This window comes from Equus przewalskii, chromosome X (assembly GCF_037783145.1).
Source record: "Equus przewalskii isolate Varuska chromosome X, EquPr2, whole genome shotgun sequence".
In the NCBI taxonomy this organism is placed as follows: domain Eukaryota; kingdom Metazoa; phylum Chordata; class Mammalia; order Perissodactyla; family Equidae; genus Equus; species Equus przewalskii.
Window position 1 is genome coordinate 43436750 of NC_091863.1, and position 16809 is coordinate 43453558.

The 16809-nt window shown below is 40.7% G+C and overlaps 1 protein-coding gene across 1 annotated transcript in view; it reads left to right on the forward strand.

Annotated features, from left to right (window-relative positions):
- Positions 1-15157, forward strand: part of FAM120C (family with sequence similarity 120 member C) — a 99734-nt gene extending 84577 nt beyond the window's left edge. Inside the window, exons 11-16 of the mRNA XM_070605484.1 lie at positions 1292-1406; positions 3065-3274; positions 4456-4657; positions 6566-6704; positions 7089-7146; positions 10346-15157. Of these exons, the coding sequence (XP_070461585.1) occupies positions 1292-1406; positions 3065-3274; positions 4456-4657; positions 6566-6704; positions 7089-7146; positions 10346-10600 (979 nt within the window). The 3' untranslated portion in view covers positions 10601-15157. The remainder of the gene's footprint in view (positions 1-1291; positions 1407-3064; positions 3275-4455; positions 4658-6565; positions 6705-7088; positions 7147-10345) is intronic.
- Positions 15158-16809: the final 1652 nt, after the last annotated feature.

Consider the following 16809-nt stretch of genomic DNA (forward strand, 5'->3'; position numbering starts at 1 on the left):
ACATTACATCCCTAGTACTTACTTATCTTATAACTGGAAGTTTATACCTTTTGACCACTTTCCTTCAATTTCCCCTCCCCTCACCCTCCGCCTCTGGTAACCACAAATCTGATCTCTTTTTTATTTTTTATTTATTTTTGTTTTTTAAAGATTGGCACCTGAGCTAACAACTGTTGCCAATCTTTTTTTTTTCTTTTTCTGCTTTATCTTCCCAAATCCCCCCAGTACATAGTTGTATATCTTAGTTTCAGGTCCTTCTAGTTGTGGCATGTGGGACGCTGCCTCAACGTGGCCTGACGAGCGGTTCCATGTCCGCGCCCAGGATTCGAACCAGCAAAACCCCGGGCCGCCGCAGCAAAGCACGTGAACTTAACCACTTGGCCATGGGGCCAGCCACCTAATCTCTTTTTTAAATGAGTTTAGTGTGTTTTTAAAATTAGATTCCACATATAAATGAGATCATGCAATATTTGTCTTTCTCTGTCTGACTTATTTCACTTACCATAATGCCTTCAAGGCCCATCCATGTTGCAAATGGTAGGATTTCCTCGTTTATGGATGAATATTCCATTGTATATATACCACGTCTTTATCCATTCATCCATTGATGGACACTTAGGTTGTTTCCATGTCTTGGCTATTGTGAATAATGCTGCTGTGAACATGGGGGTGCAGATGTCTCTTTGAGTTAGTGTTTTCATTTCCTTTGGATATATTCCCAGAAGTAGATTGCTGGATCATATATAGTAGTTCTATTTCTAATTTTTTGAGGAACCTCCATGCTGTTTTCCATAGTCTGGCCTAGTTTCTAATCTCACCTCCTGTCACTGCAAACCTGCTTGGATCCAGCACTGTGGAACCTGGTATGTCATCTGAACTACATACCTCCATGCCTTCACACATACTACTCCCTCAACCTAGAATATCCTTTCCCCACCTTTTGCCTCACTAAGTTCTATAGACCCTTTGGAACTCAGCTCCTGAGGACTTTTTTTTCAGGATGTCCTCCTTTACTCTTCCAGTCATAGTCCTCTTCTGTGCTCTCGTAGCACCATGTGCATTCTTCTATCTTGGCATTTAACACACTGTCCTGTCATTGTTGATGTACATGCCTGTATCCTCTACCACCCAGACTGCAAGTAACCAAAAGCAGAGATTCTTTACTTTATTCCATTGGAATTACCAAAACCTAGCCTAGGGTCTGGCCCATGATAGTTTCTTAGTTTTATAAGTATTTATGAGATGAATAAATGAACTTTTGTGGCTTAATAATGATGCTTTCATTTTCTAGGTACATGGTTCAATGGCCTGGTGGCCGAATCCTTCATCGCCATGAGCTGGACACCTTCCTTGCACAGGCAGTATCTACCCAGCTTTATGAACCAGATCAACTTCAAGAACTCAAGGTGATTTGATCCATCCTTATTTAAATTCTTTCATTTATGAGCTCATAGCTTTACTTGAGGTCTTTTTTTTTTCCTGGAGCTGGGGAGAAGAGTAGGTTCTACAGTAAATGTTTGATTTACTTTTGCCAAATGTTTATGTCTGTTAATAAGACCAAGAGGTGCCTACAGCACCACTCCCATACTGATAGGTAAGAATGAACTGAAAAGATGGATATTGTGCAAGACAAATAAGTTGTGGCTCATAGACCATGGTAAGGTTTCTGATTCTTGCAAGAAACGCTACAGGGAACTTATCCTAGTGTCCTCTTTTTGTCTCTGAGTAAATGTCCACCCTCCCCTTTTAATGATACTTTTTGGGTGTTACAGGGAAGTCTAGAAAAAGCATAAGGAAGAAAATAAATCCACCATATAACTGAAGGCAGTAGAACATAGTAGGTTAGAGGGCAGGCTCTGAAGCCAGGCTGCCTTGGGTTTGAATCCTAGCTTTATTACCTCCTAGCTGTGTGACCTTGGGCTGGTTACTTAACCTCTCCAGTTTCAGTCTCCTTACCTGTAGGGTTATAAGGATATTAAATAAAATTGTCCATGCAAAACACTTAGAACAGTGTCTTGCATATTTTAAGTACACAGTACTCAATAAATATTAGTTATTAATTCAGGACACTCCTCTCCCAACTTCAGTACCCATGGCCCTTTGAGGCCTTAGGATAAACTAGAAGAATATCAAGTCCAGTATGACTTGAAAAATCTTAATTTAAGTGAGGTCAACTAAGGGAAAGATGAAACAGTCTAAAGCAAACAGTGGGTGGTTCCTTTTTATAGTAAATGTAATACTACTTGGTCCTAGAGCAGTTACCAACTCCAGACACACCTAGGAGGGAACCTACTAGTATTTCCCCTTTTCCTATTAAAGCTATCTAACACGCCAACTTGAGGTAACCACTATGAACATTTTGATTGTTCCTTCCAGTCTTTCATCATGCATTTTTTACATAGTTGAGATACTGTTTATGTAATTATATACTGTATTTCTTATTTAACATAGCGCATAGTTTTTATGTCTTAAAAAATTTTAGTAAATAACATTTTATCATATAGATATATCATTTAATTATAATGTTGGCCATTTGGTTTCCAGTTTTCCCCGGTTATGTGTGATGTTATAATTAACATCTTTACACATCGAGCTTTATTCACATCTCTACTTCCTTAGAATAGATTCCTGAAAGTAGAATTTCTGACTCAACAAATGTGAACATTTTTGAGATTCTTGATACATATTGCTTAATTGTAATATACATTCCTGATCAGATATATATGAGTGTACCCATTTATTTCACTGTGTCCTCATCAGCATTGAGTGTTCTTTTGGTCTTCAGTTTTTAAATTTTTTCTAATTTGACAGGCAAAATCATGGTATCTCAAGTTTGTGTCTTTTAAACTTTTAAAGCTGATATCTTTTTTTCTTTTTTGTAATGAGTATCTTTCAAATCATCTCAGGGAAAGACATGGATAGAAGCTGCTTGTGCACTCAAATGTCTATATTGAAAGGCAACATGTTCAAATTTGACTGGAATAATCAGCATGACAGGATAAGAGTAAATGTAACTGATAACAATAATTTCTTAATAGTAGTTTTTCTTCTGTGGTGGTTTCAGATTGAGAAACTGGATGCCCGAGGGATCCAGCTTGCTGCCCTCTTTATGAGCGGAGTCGACACAGCTCTGTTTGCTAATGATGCCTGTGGCCAGCCAGTCCCTTGGGAGCACTGCTGCCCCTGGATTTACTTTGATGGCAAGCTGTTCCAGAGCAAGCTAATTAAAGCAGGCCGAGAGCGAGTATCCCTGGTTGAGCTGTGTGACGGCCAGGTACCAGCATGTCAGGCAGCTGCTGAGGGCCATCTCTGATCTGCTGTGGGGATGAATGGGCAGGGAGGGGAAAGGAGCAGAGACATCGGGGAGGGAGGTAGCAGAAGTAGGAGAATGTGCCTGACCTTAACCTAATATAGTCAACAATAGTCCCAAAGGCACAGAGTCTGATATGTATATGTTATAAAATCATACATTGGAAAAATTTTTTTATGAGCTACATATTTTCATATTCCTTTTCTTACTCTGGGTATTTCTTCCCTGTACAATACTCAGATACACTATATGCTTTTCCTCTAATTCTTAGAATTTCATTTCCCTTGTTTATAAAAACTGTAAATCACTTTTGTAAGTGATGATATTTTTTGTAAAGAAACTATATTTGGAAATAGAAAAGGGTAGTAAAGTAGATGACAGAGTAGAAGCAGGGGAGTTTTTGCAATAAAACCTTGGGAAAGATGAGAGAAGGCAAGAGAAAGGAACTCTTACTTACTCCTGTATCTCTTTGGGGGAAATGAGCTGAGGGACTAGAGCAGAGGTTGGCAAACTACTCCAGAATTCCAACAACTGGAATTTTTATTCCAATAAAGTTTTAATTGGAACAGAGCCACATTCATTTGTTTATGGCAGAGTTGAATAGTTGTGACACACACCATATGGCCTACAGACCCTAAAATATTTATGATCTGGCCCTTTTCAGAACAAGTTTGCCGACCTCTAGACTAGAGGCATGGACTTATCCTGGACAGAGGTCAGGGTCAATTGTCCTAGGTATGGGGGAGGTTAAAAGGCTTTGTATATGTCAAGTTTTTGTTCTTCTCTCTTACCTGATTCTGTTACCTCCCCCTTAAAAAATGACGTAGCCTATTGCTGGCCATGTAGTAGACCATCAGTAAATACTTGTTATATTTGTCCTCCTGGACCTAGTCAATGTGTCTTACAAGCCCTCAATCAGAACTAGCGTGATGGTAGTGTGGTGTCATGCAAAGAGTGGGGTCTTTGCTGTCAGACAGGCTTTTGTGAGTGTGTCACCTTGAGCCATTTAACTACAGGCCTTGATTCCCTTAATGGGAACAGACATGTGAGACTCTACCTAGAGTGCCTCATACTGTGCCTAGAACATAGGAGAAGTTAAAAAAAAAAATGGCAGCTGCTATTATTATTCTGTTCCTCATTTGAAGGCTGACCTGGCAAACAAAGTGGAAAAGATGAGACAGAGTATCCTTGAAGGAGTCAACTTGAACCATCCACCGCCTTCTGCTCTACTTCCATCACCTACTTTTGTGCCTCCCATGGTGCCCTCTCTCTACCCTGTTTCACTTTATTCCCGAGCCATGGGCTCAATGCCACCTCCCCCTCAAGGAAGGAGCCGAGGGTTTGCAGGTCAGTACCTGAGAATGAAATATTTGTCATCCTCAATCTATTTCATAATAACCTATCCAGTAATTATCGCCAGTTACAGAATCAGCAGTTTTACGTATACCTTATCTCATTTACCTTCTGTGCTGTATCGTGGTAGTTTGAAGAGCAGCTTATTGAGATGGAGGGGTATAGCCTGCAGAAGAAAGTCCCCTGACTCCCTAGACCACTCGCCATAGAGGTGGTTGGTGCCTAAGGATTTGACTTTCATCAACCAAACTCATGAAGTAACTGATGGGGAAACCAGGAGCCACTTTATTACTTTTGAGAACTATAACTCATGTGAATTGAATCCTCATGGTTGCTGGTTAAGTCACTCATTCCCCAGAGGCAGATGTACCCAGGAGCTTGAGGGAAGAACAAGACTAAATGACTAGTGTCAGCAGACAACAATAGCCTGATGCACCCATGCCCACTCTGGGGGTAGACCTGACACATTTCCAGAAGCATAGAGAGAGATAAGTCACAGTCACAGTCCATGCCCTCAAGGGGATTGCAGCTTAGTGGGGAAAACAAATACACACACATGCACACACACATATATGTATAAATTATGGTGACAACTGAGCTGCGATTTAATGATAAATAGATAATCATGCTTAGGTAGCCCAGATACTGATCCTGATAATTCAAACAACCTGTCCTCTGGTGAAGTAGGATATTTTAATGGAGACATTTTAATATGAAATATCAAACTTCTGTGATCAGGTGAGGGTGTCATTGCTATGGTTGAAGGTGTTTGTTGTTTATTACTTGTCACTTTAAAAATAAAACTAGAAGTTGAAGTTTGTCATAAATTTAGTCACAAAATTCAGTATGGATGTTAGCTCAAGGCTGTGCTTAGATGAGCAGTGTGAATGTCTGCTCTGGTAACTGCCCATTCAGTCAGGTAGTGATCAAGTCTTACAAACCAGGGAGGCAACCATTCATTCCATTCCTTGAAGGTGACTTTACAGATCCCTGCTCTCATTCTTTGCATGTTGATTTTATTGTATCTCAGAAGACAGGCTTAATTACGGCCAGGTTCTCGGAAGGTCCTCACCGTTGTCCCAGCTCCCAGTGATGCTTAGTCTCCAGTTACTAGTGGTTAATGAGGAGCCTCCTGCCTCCTGAAAGGCCACAATAAGATCCCCAAATGCAAGTCTTCCTTGCCCTCTCAGGAGTAGCTAGCACCCTAGTTCCTTAGACTCCACTTTCATATAAATGAAGGGTTCTTTACTAACAACCTGCTGAGTGAGTGAAGGCTTATTAACATTTAGGTTTTTTCCATAAACTAAAATTAAATGTTTACTAGAACTCAATATTCTATTAAGGCTTCCTTTTGTGCCAAATTACAAAGCTCTACTGTGCTTGTAAGCTCACACACACACAATTGGAATTTCCTGTTTTAAGGAGATATCATGCTATGTTGTCTTGAATTGGTTCTGGTTTTCAACTGTTGTTATTCTTGCTTTTCAATTATAAATTACTGCTAGTTTAGTTTCATTATTTTCAGTTTTGTTTGCTTGTTTGGCTAATCCTCCAATGTGTAGTGATGCATATTTGGATCAAAAGAGGTTTTAGCTTATAATTGTCCATTAACTAAATTTTAAGACATTCATTCTCTCGACAAATACTGAATGCCTCTATGTGTCAGGCTCTGTAGTTGAAAAATGAATCATCCACACCCTACTTGCTAGAGTGGATGTATGCAGATCCTCAAACCCCTCTCCCTAAATTTGCTCCCACTATGACCCTTTGTTGTTATCCTGGAGTCTTTTTATCACTGAGAAATGGAAATAAGCAGAGTAGGTGGCTGTAGGATCTTCTGTTCCACCCCTCATCCTACCCTGCACTTACCATACATTACTGCCATTCTTCCTCTCTTTTTAGGTCTCCATCCAATCCCACCACAAGGAGGAAAACTAGAGATTGCCGGAATGGTTGTGGGCCAGTGGGCTGGCAGCAGATCCTCCAGGGGCCGAGGCTCCTTTGGCATGCAGGTGGTTTCTGTCGGTGGGCCAGGAAAGGGGTATGTATTCATATAGGTTGGTATGAACTAGTGTCAATCAAGGTGCCCTTGGGAAAATGCCCAGCTATTGAATCCTTCTATTAAGGTAAGAGGCATTAACTAACTTTCCATTTTTAAAGCCAGTTTTCAGTTTAGTTCAGCAAACATATACTAAATACCCTGTCTCAATGAAAAAGCTTTTGCCCTAAAGGAGGACATGGGACACAGAACAATTCAATATAATATAGAAATGACAGAGATAGAGGTTTACAGTGTAACACAGAGGAGGGGCATGTAACTTAAGAGGGTCAAACTTCTTAGAGGCGGTGAGTAGTTAACTAAGTGAAAATAGGGATATGAGCTTTATATGTTCCTCATGATCACTTTTTCCCCCACTTTCTAAAGGCATGGAAAAGAACAGACTGGTAGAGGATCCAAAGGACATAAAAAAGGAAATAAACAAGTAAGCACCTTTTTGAGATTATCTAGCTTCTGTTTGATACCTCTTGTCTTTTCAGCTAAATTGCAAGAGATCAGATCAGGCACGGAAACCTGGGAGCTTTCATAACTTCTCCTGGCAATTGATTTCATTCCCCTGCTTTCTAGTGTTCTAGTGAGAGTTAGCCTGCCTAGGCTGTTCCCACAGGGCTACAGCGTCATCCTTTCCCTGAGTGAGGCCACAAGATAAAAACCAGGTACTGTATCCTGAAGACCTACCCCTTGCATAATATTTGCTACATGCAGCCATAATTGGGCCAGAGTGAAGTTAACAATGGGATTGGCAGCAGTGTACCTGAGCTTCTGAGGGGCTACCAGAGGGTTACTCTACACCTTGAATTATATCACAGTTCCCACTGGTGTCTTCATTAGACGCCCCCTTCTTCCCCCAAATATGAAGGCCTATTCTTGTAGTGATCCAAATTCTTGTACTGGACTCAAACTGCTGGACTCCTCATAGTATTCATAGTATAGCAGCTATCATTTCTTGAGTGCCTACTTTCTACCAAGCCCCCTACTAAACATTTGATAAGCAGTCTCTAATCCTCACATGGGTTACTGACTAGACCATACTGCAAGGCAACTTTGTCATTAGTTCTCAATCCCAAATCAGCTCTCCTGTATACAGCCAGCCCTCACTGCATCCATGTTAACCCCTATTGTCTAAGGTATTCTCAAAGAATACAGATTTGCTTTAATGAGCCAAAAATGGAACTAGAATGGCAAGTCCTCCACACAAAGTATTTTGTAATGCACTCCAAAGCCAGAGAGCAATGACTTTTGGATTTTTCCAAAGCTTCTCAGCTTTTCCCAGAAGCTGTTCAGTAAGGTAAAAAGGATTACACCTAGAAGGAAAACTGGTCACTCAGATAGGCTCCCATAAGGTAATACAGCCTTGGTGAATTCACCATGATTCAGGGTCTGATCATTAGACATACAGTATGAAAAACCTGATATTTTTGGTACACTAAGTGGATCTATCTCTCGATGGTTGACTCACATTAACCAAGATCACAGAAATAGCTATGTGGATATGGCTAAAAAAAGTGGGGAGGGGGGAGAAGCGAGGGAATGAAAGATAAAGTACTGATTTACAGTACTTTTCATAATAAAGTACTTTATACAGCGATTATTGTGCTGTATTATGCACTTAACTCTTTTCCAGTCACTCTTATAAATACATGTGAGGTATTATTCTCCAGTTTAAACAGGAGGAAACTGAGGCTCAGACGAATGAAGCATCTTGCCCAAAATTCTCCATCAAGTCAGTATCAGAGTTGACATTCCAAAGCCCTGTGCTGTGCTGATTCCAATACAATATAACAACTCTAATTGTTAGAGACAAGATTCAGACCTAGGTCTGGCTGACTCTAGTGCATATGTCTTAACCATTTCTACCAGAGCTTTCTTTCTCTAAGTGCAAGCTACAAAGGAAGCCATGGTATCAGAAGTTTCCTTGGGGATATGGAATCAGAACAATAATATTAGCTAGCATTTATTGAGTTCTTACAGTATGCCAGGCACAACATGTTCTAAGTGCTTTACAGGGAGTGTCTCATTGAATCCTTATAGGAACCTATGAAATAGATACTGTTATTCTTTCTATTTTACAGATGAGGAAACTGAGGGAAAACAAGGAATGGTAGATGATCTTAAGTTTCTCTTACCTAAGATTGCTAGGGGTACTGTTATCTACTCTAGAGGCAACCTGACCAAGGAAATCCTCATATTGACTTTGTTTTTAGCTAAGGCATCTTACCTGGACAGAGCTGCTGCTGATTACCTTGCTGACTCTCCTTTTTCTGTTCAGTCACCCTTTCTTCAGAGTATGAGATAATTGTTTCAGCTTATTAAATCTGCTTACATTACAATCCTGTCCTCTTGAGATTATTCCTAGACCACTGCAGTTTTGTGTGTTTTCAAATTCTTAAGTCACTTATGTGTAATGTTTTCATTTCTTTGTTGACTCCCTCAGATGGCTAATTTCATCCATTGTGTAGATTTTTACTAGTTTGATCTTATTTCCAAGTTCTTGAGCAATACCTCACAGTAGCCTCTATGTTGTACAGTCTTTGGAACCAAATGATCTAGCTTTGAATCTGGCCCTGCCACTTACCACTTCTGTGATGTTGGATAAGTTGCTTAACCTCTCTGGGCCCTAGTTTTCTCACCTGTAAAATGGGGAAATTGATATCTACCTCACAGATTTGTTAGGAGTATTAAACGAGATGATATATATAAAGTGTTCAGCACAGAGCCTGGAACATAGGAAGTACTCAATAAAAATTAGTAGTTATTATTTATAATTGAGCACAAATTCAACAGGTATTAGATTTCCATTATGTATTATATCTTAGTGAAAAGAACAAAGTCTTTGGAGTCAAAAAGACTTGGATGCAAGTCTAGGCATGCCTTTTTACTTTTTTGAGCCTCATTTGTCTTATCTGTAAAATGAACAACAGAGTACCCGGCATGCCCAACCACTTACTAATCAGAAGCTGTTATTTTTCCTAATAACATTCATTGAGAGCCAGCACTGCACTGCAAGGTAATGCAGTTCATGTTATTAGCATTTCGATAGCAACCACATTCCTGGAATTAAAAAGAAAAACAGGCGACTGCTTTTAGTTATGAAAGATTCTGTGGAGTATTGCACATAGATCTCATGGTTTGTTTTCCTTTCATTTGCTTTCCATGTCCAGTTGTCAGCATTGGACAGCATTGCATGGCAGTTAAGAGAATAGACTTTAGAGGCTGACCAACCTGGAGTGGAATCCTGGCCCCTCCACTTTCTATCTGGGTGTCCTTGAGCAAGTCACTGTAATCTTTCTGAGCCTTAGCTTCCTCATCTGTAAATGGAACATCATAACATCTACCATTTAGGGTCCCTATTAGTATTAGAAAAATATATTGGAAAGCTTTGTAAATGGTAGCTATATCACTATTGTGTTGTTGTCATTGCCATTGGATTTCGGTCAGTTCCATCTGTTGTCATCCTAAGTTCTCAGGACAGTGTGAGAGTGTACTAAGTATTAACAGGCTTTGGCCTTTCTGGTGTTTTTGAAGAACTGAAGCAGTTTCCACAGGCTGGCCTCTGAACATGGTTGGGATGGGTCAGCCAGTTTGGGATTGCCGTCTCCATTGAGTATCTCTGTTTTTGACAGAGCACATCAGATGGAGTTTCTAAATCCCTGGAGCCTCATCAAGGTCGGTCCCGCTCACACGTAAATGGAAACAATGGCACATTGATCAAGGAAGAGAAGAGTGATCCTCATCTTCCAGCTCCATCACAGTGTGCCTTATCCAGAGACAGCAGCGTGTGTAATAATGGTAACCGCTACTTCTCCATGAAGAACGGGGAGAAGAGCCGCTTACGAGAGCAAAAGCTGGGAACTGTGGCACAACAGAAAGAAGAGTAACGAGTAAAAAATGGCTTCACCAGATCAGGAAGAGGGGAAAACCTATGCTTTTCTGATTTTAGGCCCAAGTTAGAGGAGGACATAAATGCTTACCCTAGATTTATTCAGGATTTTGTCCTTTTGTATCCATCTTTTTCCCCTTCCCTGTCTTTTTCTGGGCCTCCAGACTTAGTGGTCTGCTTCTGGGGAAACTCTGGTCAAAAAGACGAATGGCAGCAGGACTAGCTCCTATTCTTAAATTGAATAGATAGCGCCAAATGCTCTTTACCTCCCCTGGGAGCCTAGTAAGGCAGTGACTGTCAATAATCGGGTGTCATCACATAAGGCCCTATAGAAAAGTTCCAGCTTTGTTTTTCTGAGTCTTCATCATGATACTCATTTACAAAACCCATGGGGTAGTGGGGACAGCTGTCTGTGGCTTCCTAACTTGCTTTTTTCTCTCTGAAGTAGTGGAAACTTGGTATATAATCAGTGTCCACCTCCTTCTCACTCTTTCTCCCCACTCACCTACCGCAGAATTTTGTACTACCGCCTCTAACTCTGGCCTGACAATCAGATAGGTAGATGTTTTCAGGGAAGCGAGGTAATAGTGGTTATTTTATTTTATTTTTTATTTTATTTTATACACTTTAAAAACAAAAACAAAAACTACCAATGGCCTTTGTACTGGGGGATTCAAGTGAGTCAGAAAAGTACTGGGCAGATTTTTCCTGCCTCTGAACTAATGCAGTGTTTATAAAATAGAAGATGTGGTGCAGTTCACCCACTCCCTGCTGCCCACACCCTGAAAGGGTGGGACTCAATGTAATGGAATTGAGTACGAAAGGGAACTCAAAATACTGTGTGTGTGTATGTGTGTGTTTGTGTATGGGTGCGTGGGTGGACGTATATATGAATGTGTGTGTCTATATGCATACACATACCCTTTATATAAAGAGACAGATCTATTTATCTATACATATTTTATATATATAAATATATGTGTATGTGTGTGTATATATCTATAGATATATGCATGCATGCATATATACATACATGGTGATGTCCCAGAGTATTTACTGAATTTCCCAGAAATGCTTCCACTGCTATGGAGTGGTGGATTTCAAAAGACCACACTTTAAAATCCCTACTAAGTCACAGCCCATCACAATTATGAGAAAATGGGCTTCTCTACAGCAGACAAAAAGTACTTTCCAGAGATTGCCTGTTCAGAACAACAAACAGTTGGGTTGTCACAAGCTTAATCTTGAACAGAGCCCTCACATCCCATATGGTGAAAACAGGAGGTTGGAATGGGATTGGGAAGAGTCGGGCATTTCCTTATGAAGGAGCAGCCTGGTTTGGAGAGAGAAAGGGGATAGGAGGCAGTTACCAGGACTTACAGCCAAATTAGTGGAGATCTGATGTGGAACTCCAGGATCAAACTGGCCTCAGGCTAGAGCTGATTGCCATGAATCCTTGAAGGAGAGAGGACTAGCATTGGAAAGATGGGGTAGGGAAGTGTGAGGAAATCAGCTTGTTTCATCTGTTCATTGACATTTTGACTACTGGATCTTTTCATTTGCTTTGCAAGAAAGACTTCAGAGGACTCTGGCCCAGGCCTTGAGGGGTCTTCTGTAAAAGTTCCCCAGCCCCCACGAGGCCAGAATCTGCCCTGGATGAAGAGGCTATTCTTCCTTCCCGGAGATACTCTCGAGATAACCTTGCATTTCCAGTTTCCCTCCTCAGCAGCCCAAGTATGAGGGATGGGAACATGGCTTACAACAGATTAGCTTTGTGTCTTCATTCAGGAATTGAGGCTTCCAGCCTCACACACCTCCTTTTGGGCTTTGTGATATTCTTGCCCAAGAAGTACCATTTCTACAGGAATACAACTGACTAGCAGGGTTCTCTCTCTTTTTGAAAAACCCCATGTACCTTAACCCACAGAAGGTCCTTGGTGATTTTTTTCCAGACAGCCAGAAGGCTGTTTGCTCACTGCCCACTTGCAATGAGTGTATCATGAGAGATTGAAAACAGTCTCAGACTATTTAATCCTAGTCTGGCCCAGTTTAAGAGAACACACAATTTGCAGGGGGAGAGAGCCCTAGAATGCCTCTCCCCCTGCCCAGAAACTTCTTAGATAAACCAAAGCAGAATGACAAGAAGGCACACCTAGCCAGATATAACCAGGAACAAAGTGTACAAAAACCTCCTCTTTGGAACCCAGCTCCCCTAATTTGGTCCCCCTTCTTCTCTTTGACCTGCCCAACTTTTCACGTCATCTTGAAGGTTAGGACTTCTATATCTAGCTAGAGAGGGATTAGTAGTGAACTTAGATAGCTTGGAAATTTCTTTCTGGAGCCACAGAGGGAGGAATCCTTTGGAGCTCTGAAAGTAACCAGAATCACTGAGCTGCATTAAATCAAATATGTATAGATGTCCATTTTCTAATAGGAAGTACTTGGAGTTATATGGAACGGTATTTTCTTCAGTTGCTGTTTCTGTGCATCTTCAATCTATGTGACACAATCAAAATGACAGTATTGTTAACTCTCACAGCATTAAGATTTCTTAATGTAGACATTCACTGTGAGAAGGAAAAATGCTGCTTTGACAAGGATGATTCCAGTTTGCCAAAAGCCTTGCTTTTCTCCCTTCCACACACCTCTACTCTCTCCTAGCCTGGCCCAGGGTGAAACAAGTGGCTTACTTCCAAACTTAATTTTAATTTAGAGTCAGCATTTTGGGTTTAGAAGGTTACAAGAAAGAACAATAAAGGGCCATATGCCTATATTTTAATTTATCTGCCAAAATATACAATTTAGAAGCCAGACAGACTAAGGTTCATTACTGGAGGATGAACTTTTTCTAACTGGAGGACAAATTGGGGGAAGGCGGGTCTGATCTTTGCTGTGAATACCACTTGAAGAGACTGTCATCCTTCACTGGAGGTTCCATTTCTGATCATGATGTGACTTCTCTTGAACAAAGTCATATAGGAACCCCCAGAAATGATCCCTTTACCCTGTAGGGCTGCAAACAAAAGCACCCTGCTTGTATACAGCCACGGATCCCCACGGACTTGCAGTTCTTGATTTCTGCTGATATGTCTTGGGGTCAGCCTCTAACTCCCATCCTTATTCAGTGGCCAGTCTGGTCTGGACCAGACCTGACAAACTTCTGCTCACTTGCATCATTTTCATTCTGAGCCACAGGACTTCGGGTAAACTTTAAAGCCCAAGAAATGGCACTTGCTTTGACTGGTGATATTTGATTTTTTTTCTCCATCTTGTTTTTCTGGCCAAGTCACATTAACTTTTTTTGATCGCTGAGAAAAACAACCAGACAAGGCATTAGGGAGGGTGGTTAAGGTGGGGGGTGGGGGGAGGAATGCTTATGTAGGGTAGAAAGAATGTGGAAGTAACTGTTTAGTTATAGTGATCCAGTCCATTGGAACCTTAGGAGGCTCCTGCGGGCATGTCAGTGCTACCCTTTCAGCCTCTAAGACCCTCCCGATTTGAAATGACCATACAAGTAGACCACAGTTTAAAGTACATAGTTAGTGTAATTCTACTAAGGTTTAATCGTTATACTTGTTCACTTCCTGATGCATATTTCCTAAATATGCTTGGGGTTGGGGGGGTAAGTCTTCACTGTTCCACTGTGTGTCATCCTATATTTTTCTCTCTTCTGTCACTTTGGCATCTTCTTTTATTTGACTTTCCATCTTCTTATCCTATGGCTTATTGCAGTAGTCTACTGGTGCAGACAGAGTTCAGCGCACCTATTCCCCTATTTCTGCTAATTATCTTCAATATTGTCAGAAGTTATTTTGATGTTCTAAGATAACTTCATTTTTTACAAAATCATCTTTTCCAAGTTAAAAGCAAAATAAAATACCCCCTGTGCTAGGGTGCCCATTTCAGCTTTTGACATTGCCCTTGTACTTTTATAAATGCTCTTTTTGTCCGTGTTGGTAGTAACTAATGACCAGTGAATTTTCATGTAAAAGAAGCAAATTGATATTTCGGATTTTATTATTCTCTCATAACCCTGCCAAATCTGATGACTTCATTTTAGTTACTTCCTAGAAGACACTTCCCCTCCCACCTTTTATTTTACTCTATTCTATTTTTAGAATAACATACTAGGTAAAGAAACTTTAACTGCAAGGAATCAATGATTTTTAGTGCTCCCTGATAAATGATGTTATTGACGAAAGTAAGAAATTCTTTCATTGTTTTTTCCTGTGTTAATATCTCTTCTCCTGTGCTCTTGACAGTGTGTTTAGTGGATGGATAATATGTATTTCTCTTTCCCACTGCCAGATTCCAAATTCCCTGCCTTTTTGGCCCACCTCACCACAAAAGCTCCATAGTTTATTAATGTAAGTTTGAATGGATGCTTCTTAGGAGAAACTGCAGGAGTTAATGGAAGTGTTTCAGAAAGGAATGAAAATGTCTCAGGAGTTGTTCTGTGATGGAAACTGGTGTGTTGTTCTGTTAATGATGATGGAAAGAAACTTACAGTGCTTAATAAAAGTCTATTCTTTTAGTAAAAATAACTGTGAAATAATTTTGGGTGTGTGAAGTTTAATTTCTTCTCCCATTTCTGGATCCCTTTCTGTAAATGAGGGGTATATTTGTCTCCATTCAGAAGTGTTGCGCAGAGATGTAGGAGCCTATTTGTAGTTTAATATCAGGGCAAGAGAGCCGGTACAAGAATCATCAAAAGAAAGGGCATATTTAGCTTCCTGCTGAACTTCTTTATTTGGATGTTCTAAAGGCACCTTTGACTCAACATTTCTCAAGCTGAACCCATCCTCACTTCTGAAGCCTGTTCCTCTCCATGAGCAACACTACCTCTTACTCAGTTGTCCAAAACACAAACCAACCTGGGGGTTTTCCCAGACTTGTGCCTTTCCCTCATTTCTCAAATCTAATTCACGACAGGATCTATTAATAACACTCAACCATCTTTCTGTTTCTCACATCTGTCTCTTTTCTGTCCCAGCTGCTGTGGCTTAGTGCAGTCCTCCTCATGTCTCACCTGAGTTGTTGCAGTTGCTCCCCTGTCTTACTCCAAACCAGGCAATTGTAAGCAACATTTTGTATCTAAGTGTATGTACCTTTTCCCAGTGAAATGGCCCGTATCTTTCTTCAGGTTCTCAAAGAAGTCTATGACCCAAGAGATGTTAAGAACCACTGCTTTGATCCACCATGCTTATCAGCTTCCAGAGTGATCTGTCCTTCTAATATGCTCTACCTCCACTTCCATGGTCCCTTTATGATCTGGCCCCTGACCGCTTCTCCAGCCTCGTTTCCTACTACCCCTAACCCACTCTAGTGACACTAAAGTACCTCCCATAAACATTAAGCTATTAATATCCATTTCTTCTTGTTTGCTTGTGTCATTGCCTAGAATGCCTCTCTCCTTTTGTCTCTGGTGCATTCTTGACTTTTTCACCCAAGATTCAGCTCATATCTTTGTGATTCTTTTCCTGATCCCTGACTAGGGATCCCTGTAGAGACTCAACACAGCCATTCCTTTATTCGAGGGGCAGGCTACATCTCTGCCCCTCGAATAAACTTGACCATCTCTGTCTTCTTGGCACCTACCACCCAGGATGCAGTTAGTAAATGTTTGATAACTAAAGGACAGCTAAAACACCTTTGAAAATGTTCCCTAGTGCAAAGCAGATTGTAGACTTCCAAGGCAGATGATATGTTGATGGCAAAAACACAAGAAGATTGGGTATGAAGGTTCAGTGCTGAATGGTATTCATTTAACTGTGTTTTAAAATGGGGCTCTGAAAAACAATGAGCTCTGAGTCACTTTTGAACAACAGAGGGATGCTTGGAGCAGAGTCTGAAGCTAGGACTCTGGGGCATTCTTCTTACCGTCTGCTGAGTGATGCTAGCTGGGCGTGGCTTCCCTAACTGCTCTGTGCCTTGTGTGTACAGATTACAAAAGGAAACAGCTGAGCCTAAGGTGAGTGTAAGAGGCTTACTGAAGCTTGTAAACACTTTACCCTTAAATGAAAACTCTATTATTTATAATATACTTTGTTTTATATTCGGTTCATTATTACTATAGATGTCTTGTCCTAGCCTTTGATCTTTGAGTGTCGGGACTCAGAATTTAATAGTAGGAAATCTTTAGCATTTGGCTTTTAAAAGTTACCATTTATTGAGGACCCATTAGGTACCAGATGTTGTACCAAGCTC